This window comes from Macrobrachium rosenbergii, chromosome 52 (genome assembly GCF_040412425.1).
Source record: "Macrobrachium rosenbergii isolate ZJJX-2024 chromosome 52, ASM4041242v1, whole genome shotgun sequence".
Lineage (NCBI taxonomy): Eukaryota > Metazoa > Arthropoda > Malacostraca > Decapoda > Palaemonidae > Macrobrachium > Macrobrachium rosenbergii.
The window spans coordinates 31,833,671-31,846,170 of record NC_089792.1 but is presented as its reverse complement, the minus strand read 5'-3'; the positions used below and the strand labels follow the sequence as shown (position 1 = coordinate 31,846,170).

The following is a 12,500-nucleotide window of genomic DNA, read 5'->3' as shown; positions in this document are numbered from 1 at the left end:
CAATTTAATACATGTGTGCCCGTTTGTGATGACTAAATTTGTATTTGTGCAATATCCAGAAATGGAAAACATCCCCATGTTTGAAATCGTCAGTAAAAGCAACAAATGAATAGCAGAACAAGAGAGAAGCCGATCGACTGAAAAAAATAAAAAACATAGATGGCAACTCCCTCGAGGGAGTTCCACGTGACGTCACGACATACGTGACGTAGCATCCCGAGAGGCAGTGTCTTTTTCCATTCCCTAATTCGTACTGAAAGCCATCGATCCCACGTCGGGGATCCTTTCAAATAAAAACGAAAAAAGGGAAAAGTAAAAAGCAAGAGTGGAGGGATGTATGCATTTGTTTATAGTTTTGGAAGTAATATGATGCAAATACATCACGGCGACTTTATTCCATTCCATAAAATGCCGCGCAAACCAGTGGAGGAAATGTTTTGCTGTTTATATAGCGGGAGAAATCTATAGGCCAGAGAGAGAGAGAGAGAGAGAGAGAGAGAGCAATAAATGAATGAACAAACATTTTATATCATGTCAAAATAAAGGACAAATAGTTAAAAGAATTACCAAAGAACGGAAAACTAGCCTCGATGTGTGTGTGTGTGTGTGTGTGTGTGTGTGTGTGTGTGTGTGTGTGTGTGTGTGTGTATTGGTGTGTAGTGTTCGCCCGCGCGCATTAGCATGTTTGGGCTTACGCATTCCGTATATAAAAATGAAACGGCCTCTAAAACTTTATATCGATTACTGCCTGTCTAGGTTTCCCTCTAAATATTTCCTTACCTAAGAAATTAAAATTCAGAATGAAGCAAGTTTTCCTCCTGGAGAAATTACATTTCCAGTTTAATGAAGTTATTCTATTCAAGCAGCACCTACGTATCTGAACAAACCAAGTTTCTCATTCAGGAAATAAACTTCAGAATGAACCAATTTCTCTTATTCAAGTAATTACATTTCCTAATGAACAGTTCTTCTTATTCGAGAAATTACCTTCAAGAATAAACCATAGCCCTTCCAGGAAAGACCGAACTAGCCACAGCTGGAAAAGCAACCACCACCGTCATGCATTTTGAGGGTTCAGAGTTAAAGGTTAATATGCAACCATGTTCCTCCACCCGCCGCCATGTTATCACCAAGCATCTCGCCTGGCGTCATGCAGTTGATTTTCAGTCTTTATTTTTACCTGAGTAATTCGGGGGTGACAGGTGCCAGCATGCACGCAGCCCCGGCTGCGAGCTGTAAGACATCAAGATCCCTTGGGAGTCGAGGACGGGCGCGGCGCCCCATGCGGGCGGTGTTTCTCGACAGGATGGGTCCATGGTAGCACGTGTAGGATGGTCGCCTCTGCCTCTCATTGCCAGCAGAACTCGTCCGTCGCATCTTGGCCTCGCCCTCCTGCTGCCGTGGTCGCTCTGGCTCCTCTTCCTCCTCCTCCTCCTCCTCTTCTTCCTCTTCCTCCTCCTCATCCTCATCGTCGTCGTCGTCGTCATCGTCCTCCTCTTCATCGACGTCCTCTTTGCCTCCCTCAGGTCGATCGTCACCCTCCAGGTCGGCGCCCATGCCGGAATCGTCGGTGTTTTCTCTGTCGGGGTCGGGTGGGGCTGGTAAGCTGCTGCTGTAGATTGGGAAGGGCACTCCGGGCATGTCTCCGGACATTCCCCCATTATCCTCGCACCCCTGCGGCTGCAAACACGGACTCTTAGCGGAGGATGGGGAGGAGGAAGAGGGAGAGGCTGGAGGGAGTCCTTCGGAATCAAGGGCGCTCTCACAGAGCCCCTCAGACCAGCGGTTCATCACTTGGCAGGAGAAGGGCTCGCCTGCGGCGGGGAGCGGCACAGGGGGCTATGTGCCCCTGCCCGCCTTCCACGGGGCAAGGAGGCGGCCCACACCATTACACAACCACTCCCAACGCCTTCAAGACCTTAAGAGAAGTAACATGCAAAGGTCAACATTAAAAATAAAAAAAAATAGGAGTAAAATTAGAATATCTTTGACCCTTGTGTGTGTTGCTGATGATGCGCGATTCTTTCTCCCTTTCATTACCGGACCTTCTCCACCTTCTTAAACCAACTTTATCCACCTTATCAACTGATTTTGTTAAACTTATTTATTTATTAACCCTTATCCATCTTATTACCTAACTTTGTCCACCTTATCAACCAACCTTGTCCATCTTCTTGATTAACCAACATTTTCCTCCTCCTTGACATCTGGTAAGCGGAAACAATTTCTCTTCCAGACCTTCCCGCTGATCCTTTCTCAGTGCTTTCGTCCGAAAAATAAGCCACATCTATGTCACTTAAAATGACTAAACTCTTATATAACTCGTACAGCTGGATTTAACAACATAGCACAATTACGGCCACACCCATTGCTTCAGTAATACAAACGTTCTTACTCTCGGGAGAAAAATATTACCATGAATAATGAGAGGCATACATAAATACATCAATTCCTTGAATTACCAACAGTTTTATTTGTAAACAGAATAATCATCTTGTCATGATTCACGATTTCCAGTGTGATCGCAAATCTATTATGCAAAACTGACTTATGATTCTGTGATTCTTACCAGAAGAGAGGCAATTATATTCTCACTTCCATTATATAACATTGTCAAAAATCAACAAATATATATTAAATTTCTGTGTCAAACTACGTATTCAGCATGAGAATAAAAAAAAAGTTCATTGATATATATATAATATATATATATATATATATATATATATATATATATATATATATATAAATATATATATATATATATATATATATATATAATATATATATATATATATATATATATATATACATATATATATATATATATATATATATGTGTGTAATGTGTGTTGTTGTTTGTGTGTGTATGTGTGTTATGTATATTGCGTATATAAGCTCTAAGCACATATTTCTAGATGTAATAAAAAGAGGAGAATGATGTTAAGTTGTACAATAATGCAAAATATATGGTACGAGCTATTATCCTCACGGATAGAGTGTAATTAAAGTTTCAGCATTTTTATATTTTCTGTGACAAAACAATTCTTTTTTACACAGTTTAAAGGATACAGTGGTTTGATAATAACAGCATACAGAACGGAAGACAAAAAGCAAAGTGGCTGACCGCTAAAAATATTTTCAATTACAATAATATAATCCAATAGCTGACATAAATAATAATAATAATAATAATAATAATAATAATAATAATAATAATATAATAATAATAATATCTCGAAGATAATCAACAAAATTAATTCAATTCTTTTAATAATAATAATAATAATAATAATAATAATAATAATAATAATAATAATAATAATAATAATAATAATAATAATAATAATAGTCTTTAAAGACTACTGAAAATTGCAAAAAATATACCTCTTGTTGATAACATAGGCAAGTGTTAGCTGCCCTTAGGTACTTTCAAAATTATGGTCATAACATAAAACATTCAAACTTGAGTACAGTGTAGTTAGTCAAAAGGCACCCACAGAATTTACATAAACTCTAAAAAAATTCCACAAGTTTCATATTTACATTTCTTTAAAAATTCCTGATCAAAACAGACAAGATTTTGAAAAAGAAAGCAAAGCAAAAAAAAAAATAAATAAATAAAAGTTTGTTTACATATGCCTCAAAACCAGACAGTTAAGAGAAATCGGAGTCGCTGCTTTCGGCAGTTGAATCCTTAAAGGGCACGAAGAGGGAGGGACTCAGGTTCAGACGTCATCCTTCGGTTATCTTGCATCTCAAGATTCCAGAAACCAAATGTGGCACTTAACAAGCAATTATGCGGTTGTACATCATCTTACGCCAACCACGGCGATTCCACAAAAGCTCTTGATGTCCTCTGGCAATATCGAGTTACCCATGATGGCGAGTTAATACCCAGCATTATATTATGTAAATGCACATAATCTCTTGGCAACACATCACTCCTAGGCCCTTCGTAATTGCTAACTCCGAGGATGATACGAATGAGAAAGCATTCGAGGATTCACTTTAGTTTATCAGTGACATTTGAAAAAATCGTGGCAGTTGCGTCCGTTACGCTGCTTTATAAAAAACAGATCATATCATGTCAGTATCTCCCTAATTTTGTAACTGACATGATACTGTAACAGAAGGTAAACTTTAACACTGAGATAACTTCACAAAGATATCCACATATTTTACATACATATAAGATTGTAAAACTTTCTCTCTGAGAAAGCGAGACAAATAAGAGAGATGGAAAAAGAACCGAATCATTGGTCGTCAAAAATTTCCTTACCTAGCTTCACTTCTTTGTCTTAAACTCTACTACTATTTACCTGCCTCAATATCATGTACCAAGTCTTCCTTTCATTTGGGGTTTACTAAATCCTTTTTTGCTAGTGCTACCAGTTATCCACTATTTTATCAGTTCTCTCAAAAACTCTGATGAATTCAACCTTCCCAACAAAATTCTTATTTACAGAGGCACTTTATCATTTTGAATTTCTATTTTTTTTTCCACATTCAAAGTTTAAAAGCCTTCGCCTCAAGATTGCTGCATTTGTAGACTTCCATACCACCTAATGTGTTATTAATCTATTGCTTAGATATCATCAAAGAAAGCCGCAAATTCCTCTTCCTGCCAAACTCATTTGTTCCTTTTCAGAATTGTAACCTCTGCTCCAAACTTCTGCCTCATGACGTATGTTTTCCATTTGAATTAGTCTCATACCTTTCAGATGTGGATTTTTTTTTTTCCATGCTTCCTTTCCTTTGGCAGTTCATGGATTTTCTGTTTTCCACATACGTCTTACATCCACTGCTACTTTCCGATGATTTCTTATTTACTAAAGTAACCAGTTGTTAGCCACGACTCTTTCAGGCCAGCCCTAGAACTGTTAATCAACTCAAGGTATACTTAATTTTTCGACTTTCCTAACTGCTAAACCTCTAAAAGGCTTCCCAATTTAGTCTTATCCTGACATTTGAACATACAAAGGAAGTTGCTATGCGGAAATTAAATCCCAGTTCGAAGTCTTTGTTCCAGTTCATTTGGCTTAGATGATCTCGACGTTGTCACGCGAGCACGGTTTTCTGGCCACTTTTAGCACTTTACCAATAAATCTCCTAAAAAAAACCCCAACGTTGGTGCAAAATTGGAGTCGCGCAAGCTCATGCGTGGGCGACAAACCTGAGTGACTGGAATTCCTCACTAGTTTAAAGAAAATGATTGGCTATCTGGTGCCCAGGGTAATAAAAGGCACCAGAAAACGCACTCGTGGGGAACCGTTTTAACATAATATTCCTATATATCAACTTGTATTTTTCTTCCTATATTACTTCTCAGACGCCTTCCACTTATAACTAATTAAGACCCATTCTAAGCCAGGAAACACCTAATCGCCATTCTCAAAGCGTCTTTTATGGAATATTCATACTACCTGAACAGCTCTCTGTTATAAAACCTTACAAAAACCAAATCTTTGTTTTTCCAAAATATTCCGTGCTGTTCTTCCACGAGCCTTCACGAATTTGGATTTAATTCTTCATGCTTGTGACAAGGGCCGATAATATTCTCTGTTGACTCATCAACACTTTCACATTTCAACGATCAAATTTCAACTAATGATACCATTATCGTTCTTCGTAAAAATGGTAATGTAAAGATGGTAATTCTTTTATTTTATATACTGTATGTACTTTGTACTTTGTACCCCGAAGAAGTGTACGCAATACACGAAAGAGCTTGGAACCTGGTCTTTAACTTTCACCTTTCATGTGGTTGTCTACGTATACATTTGTCACGTGCGGTTTGGTGACTTATTGCTGATATACCTCTAAAATTATATATATATATATATATATATATATATATATATATATATATATATATATATATATATATATATATACATATACATACATACATATATATATATATACATACATATATATATATATATATATATATATATATATATATATATATATATGTATGTCACCTTTGTTGTACCATAATTCTTATTGTTTATAACAGCAATAGGACCGCTTATTTTTCCAATTTTAGTCAACACAAGAATAATTCTTATTGTCACCAATAGCTACAAAAAACACCGCTTAACTTTTCAACACATATGTGTATATATATACAATATATATATATATATATATATATATATATATATATATATATATATATATATATATATATATATATATATATATATATATATAAATTATATATATATATATATATATATATATATATATATATATATATATATATATATATATATATATATATAAATAATTTTTGTTAGATAAATGTTGAGAGTGATATACAAATGAAGTTCAAAGCTTACAAAAAAAGAAAAAAAAAAATTCCCACAACGTCCGGAGAGCTTCCCTAAATAACGTTCCAAAACTAAATGAAACATTATAAAGGGATTCAAGGACACAAGTCTTGAAATGGATACGGCCTTGAGTTTTATCTGTTTGTTAAAGGTCAGGTTGAATGTAAGCAGCGTGGCTCATGAAGTGAATTATGTACTCGGTGGTAATTCGACTGCGTCGGTCGCAGCCTGGGTATAACAGGGCATGGGGCAACAACCTGGTCCCAAAAATAAACTTAGGGCAACACTCTGTGGAGGCACTCAATGAAAATAACAAAAAGAAAATCTAAAATATATAATATTCCATATTAGTTCGCAGATGAACTTCCTAAAACCTACCGTAATGAAAGTGAATTCTGTTTTTCCAATTCAAAATCGAACAAACAACAAGCTCTGTGACAGCACAATATAATGCGCAGCTAGAGTGTTAACTTTTGAGCACGGAATGTCTATTCAGCATAAAGCTGAAAGTTTTCTTTTTATTTAACCTCTGAACTAACAACCATTTACAGAGGAGAAAAAAAAAAACAGTTGACGATTAAAAGTATTATTATTGTTTCTGAGAACATGAAAAGGATATGTTCTTTGAATAAATATAAATAAATATGAAATTCAGAATTTTAGGAATCGAAAGTTATAATATAGGCATTTTGCACTAAGAGGACAAATTACCAAAAACATATTTATCAAAAATATCTCAAAGAATTGTACTTAATAAACTGTCTCATGTTGCATTATCAACTGTCAAACGTAAATACATTTTGTGCATTTCGAAGCTCTTGAGATTTATTTCGTTACACTGAATTTGATCTGATATTCTATGTAAATAAATATGAAATTCAGAATTTTTAGAATCTGGATTTTGATTTTTCTGACAAATTACCAAAACATATGCGTAAGAATATCTGAACACTATCCTATGTTAGTTATCCAACTGTCAAAATGTATAAAGATTTATGTCGTTACACAGGTTAAGATTATGCATATCTGTCCGTTAGTGCGTGCAAATGTATAAATATATATAAGAAAACGACGACAAGGCTGCGGTGGGCGTTCTGCCAAAAGCGACAAAAGTAATGGTCCGGCACTGCCAAACAATTTCCAGTTTATTTTTTCGAAAACCAATATCCCGGCGTGAGAGCCAAGACAAATATAGCGTGGTCTCTCTCCTTGCCATGATATCCCGTCACAAACCAAAAATCTCAGAGATACATTCGAAAGAAAATATAAGTAAAGCACTGGATTTTTATTGGTTCCTGGATTCATAGTTTTATTTCAGAAACTGCAGTAATCAACTGCGCGGCAACGTATGAGAGAAACAACGTAACCCATAACCTTTGTTGTGGACTTGACAATATAATAGAATGGTCCGGGAACCTGCTGTACTTTACCTGCTGTCATTTGTACAAGTAATATACGGAATCTACAGTTCACATTCACCTGATCTGTCAAAAAAAAAACAACCAACATGGGATTAACCTTTAACTTATCGTTGGCCCAGCGTTAATCTCAGAACAGCCAATGAGGTGGAAAGGACTATTTCCTGGTGATAGAAATTCATTTCTCGTCATAATGTGATTCGGATTCCACAATAAACTGTGGGTCCCGTTGCTAGGTAACCAGTTGGTTCTTACCCCGTAAAATAAATCTAATCCTTCGGGCTAGCCCTTGGAGAGCTGTTATAATCAGCTCAGTGGTCTGGATAGCTAAGATATATATACTTAACTTTTAACTTATCCCGATTCCTTAATGCTTTTCCATATGGTTTTTCTGAAATATTCAGATCAGAGTATGAATGGTGACATTTGAATGAATATCTTTTATAAAATTCGAATCTATTTCAATGTAATTCATTTCTTAACAAAATATTCGTACAATACCCATTCACAAAATACCAGGGAATTGTATTGTAACGATAGCGAACACCCACTCGGCTCTGCAATGCCCGGCAAAGAGAATAAAATTTTAAGAAGAATGTCAGGAGTCAGATGGCTGGATAGAGTGAGAACTGATACCACAAAGGAAGCCACTGTTCCTTTAAAATTAAGGAAGTGTTTCATCAACTTTGTTGTAAGTACAGGAAAACCAGAGTTACAAAACCACATCAATTTTGCCTTCATTCAAGGATGAAATCAAGAGACAAATTAACGTGTGAATTCAAGGCACAAACCTCTTCGCTGGTGCTGTTGTTTAAGGTTAGTGTCCCTTGAAGGCATTTTTCCAAAGGTTTCTAATATCTATTACAAGGTAAAAATAAAATGATGGAACTCTAGATAAGAGGAACAATTTCTTGCTTTATATTCTTCTTCGCTTCTTTAATTAAGACCAAGTGCCCACGACGGCTTGCAACAACACATCTCTTCCATATGAGACACCATTTTTATCTTCTGATCAATTTTCCACGAAACAGCGAAAATCTGATGTGACATCATTTGTCAAAATGACATGGTCTGTCAGACTACAAACTTGAAGGCGATAAGGCTGACCACAGTGTAAGCCAATTCTGAGTCTCCTTACTCTGATATGCTTTTTCCTACTAGTATTGTAGTGGAGGGTTACAATTTCAAACGAAGTCTGATAACTGCCTTAGAAAATTGAGCAACGTACGACACACAAATCATTGCAGCTTTGATCAACATAAACTTTCGAACATCTAACTTACACGATGTCTAATAAACAGTGATGGTGAATACAATGACAGTTTTGTCTGAACCATTTATGTATATGTATGTATATGTATACATATGTATGTATATACATGTACATATAATATATATATTATATATATGTACATACATGTATATACATCATTGTATGTCACCATACATATACATAAATGGTTCAGATGTTGAAGCTATCATTGTATTCACCATCACTAATTTATTAGCAATTACATCGCGTAACTCTGTACTATATATTAGATGTTTGAAAGTTTATGTTGATCACAGCTGCATATATGATTTGTGTGTCATATAAATATATATATTATATGCTTAATTTTCTAAGGCAGTTATCATACTTACATATTTGAAATTGTAATATATATATATATATATATATATATATATATATATATTTTGCTTCCTCACTTTTATTTGGTTGTCGAATGTACTCATCCACTTATTACGATCTTTTTTTATATCCCAAAATGATTACCACTATCGGTATTTTTTCTTGCGTGTTATCTACCTTGATCTCCACATTCTTCAAAAAAAAAATTAACACAATCTTCATAATCGTTATCAAGAGATATAACAACTATTTTCCCATGCTTCTTTGATGTTACAGCAACTATTCCCACCTTCTAGAGTGTTATTCCCACAATCTCAATATTATAATTTCGAGTGATATTCATACCGAGTGTTAATTGTATAATCATAATCAATTCGAGCGCTGTTACTACAAATCCCTGTATTTTCGTGGAATGTTTCTTCCTCCATCTCATGTACGTTTCGAGTATCATTACCGCAATCTCCGTATTTTCTTCCCAAGTGTTGCAGTCAATTTCCACTTCCAGGATGGGCGCTGCCTACTTCCAGTTCATACAATGAGTCGATAAAATCAATAAGTTCAGGTAAAGATGCCGTGGAAGACGAACGGAGGGAAAGCGGGGAGGAGCTAAGGGAAGGGAGAGGTGACTTGTAGGAGGAGGAGGAGGAGGAGGAGGAGGAGGAGGAGGAGGAGGAGGAGGGGAGGAGGAGGAGGAGGAGGAGGAGGTAGAAGAACGACAAAGGGGAGGGGTGACATGGAGGAGGAGGAGGAGGTAGAAGAACGACAAGGGGGAGGGGTGACATGGAGGAGGAGGAGGAGGAGGTAGAAGAACGACAAACAAGTTCCTAAAGCCTCCTCCACACGGAAAGGGTGGAAGGAGAGAATAAGAATAGGAACATGCCAAATAAAAGGGAAGAGAACCCTGGGTACCAAAGGCTGTAAACGGTCGAGGAGGAAAAGAACTGATGCGTTGTGGTGGCGAAAGAGCCTCCAAGCTACACGGAAGAACGAATTGACGAAGTACTACATAAAGTACTAACAAAAGAAAGTCAAAAGAAAGTCACAAAGAGAGAGAGAGAGAGAGAGAGAGAGAGAGAGAGAGAGAGAGAGAACCTGCACGCAGCCCAACACACTAGAAAAAGGAAAATGAGACAAGCTGTGAAAATGCATCAGGAAGATGCAGATAAATCTGTCTTCGAGGGGAATCATTAAATTACACACTACGCTGTTTTCCTTCATTTCCTACTGTTTATTAAAGAAGATGAATGGAACCCATAAAGAGATTCCTTTCCCCTATTTTGTCATACTCCCAAAGTTCTTGAAACTCAAATATATATGTGTATGTATATATATAATTCAATATATACATATATAAATATAAAGATATATTACATAAAAGTTCAATGTTATCCCTAGCTTAATTTTCAAGCATTCCCTACCGGGCAAAACACTGAGGGGAAGGAGCGAGGAAAAAGAAAAATACGAAAACCATAAGGAAAAGATCGATAACTTAAGGGAAATTACCCCCACTCCTTTCCATTCGTCTCCTAATCTGATGAGATACGCTCAAGGGACTCATCCTCTTCACAGAGCGGAACTTGTTACCCCCCAACACGACTCACGCCTGTCAAGTGATGTAGGCGGAACGAATGACTGCAGCGTTCCCTTTTGTATGGGGTAGAAATAAAGATTGGGTCGGCAGAAAGGATCTCTGTGCGACGAAATGTGAAATTGAAGGCGCGCAGGTGAACGTGGTGACTTTTTGGGTTTCGCTTGGCTTTTTCTGCTGCCATGTCTCTATGATAATCAAGTCCTTGCAGTAAAAAGTGACCCCTACCTACTGCTTTAAAACTTAATCTCAGATAATCAAGTACCTAAACTGAGAGCTTCAATCTTTATGCTAATTATTTCTAAGATAATCAACTGCTTAGGGTCATAGTCTGGTCTGGATCTATATGCTGTTCTATGTCCGTCATAATCAAGGCCTTATTATAAATCCTTGGCGTTTTATGAAACTTCATCTCTAGGCTTGATTCCTTATGCTACTTTATCTCTACAACAATGAAGGCCTTCTATATAGTAAAAGCTTAGCTCTCTCTGCTATCACATCTCTATAATAATACATTCCTTGAAATGAAAGCTGTGCTCTTTCTACTTCTTTTTACTGCTTTCTACTAATTTGGATAATCACGTCCTTAAACTAAAAGTTTGGCTCTCACGCTACCTGTCTCTAGGACAATCAGTCCTTCAAGCAAATTCTTGGCTCTTTATGCTACTTTAGCTCAATGATAATCAAGCACTTGCTGTAGAAGCTTGGATCTTTATGCTACTTTCTCGAGGATAATCAAATCATTATGAATATAATCTTGGCTCTTAATGCTATTTTATATCTGTAATAATGAAGCCTTTACAGTAAAAGATTGGGTGTTTATGCCACTTAAGCTGTAGGTCCCGTTGCTAGGTGACCAATTGGTTCTTAGCCACGTAAAATAAGTCTAATCCTTCGGGCCAGCCCTAGGAGAGCTGTTAATCAGCTCAGTGGTCTGGTTAAACTAAGGTATACTGTTATGCCACTTATCTCTGCGATACTCAGATCCTTAAGTTTAAAAGCTTAGTTCAGCATCAATTTCATTGTCTCAAAATGCCTTCGAGTTTTGGCGCGAGTGATGTCCTTTACCCTTATTAATCCCCGCAAGAAGGCCATACTTCCCTGGAATTCCTACTGGTGTGGAGAGAATGCAGGAACGAAAAGCGTGTACCCATCAAAGTTTCATTTGCCATACTTGTTTGGGAATCTAGTATTGTTTGGTCTAGAAGCCTCAACTAGACTTACATTAAAGAGCCACCTTCAACGACGTTGTCCATCCAACTCATTCGTTGGTGATGTCAGTTACAATCAATTCAAGAAATACCTCGCGCCCGTTGCAGAGCTGCAACATCATCATCTGGAAAGAAGCTAGCCTTAAAGCCCCAGTGATTGTTGCACCTACAAGCAATCATGTTGCGATAAATCTTTGATGGAGGTGAATATGAAAAAATAATGGGTCTGTCACCAGAGGTTTACCCATTGCGTGACCCCAAAAAAACTTTCCTTAAATACCCGTTGAAGAGCTCCATCTGCCTGTCACTCTC

The 12,500-nt window shown here is 36.8% G+C and overlaps 1 protein-coding gene across 2 annotated transcripts in view; it reads right to left on the bottom strand.

The window, feature by feature from the left end:
• The window catches only part of LOC136833789 (uncharacterized), a 336,866-nt gene that overhangs the window by 98,226 nt on the left and 226,140 nt on the right, over positions 1-12,500 (bottom strand). Inside the window, exon 2 of one of the 2 annotated variants that reach the window (XM_067096046.1) lies at positions 1,181-1,918. The exons of the other annotated variant lie outside the window; for it this stretch is intronic. Coding sequence (XP_066952147.1) covers positions 1,181-1,791 — 611 coding nt within the window. The 5' untranslated portion in view covers positions 1,792-1,918. The remainder of the gene's footprint in view (positions 1-1,180; positions 1,919-12,500) is intronic. 2 annotated transcript variants of the gene reach the window in all.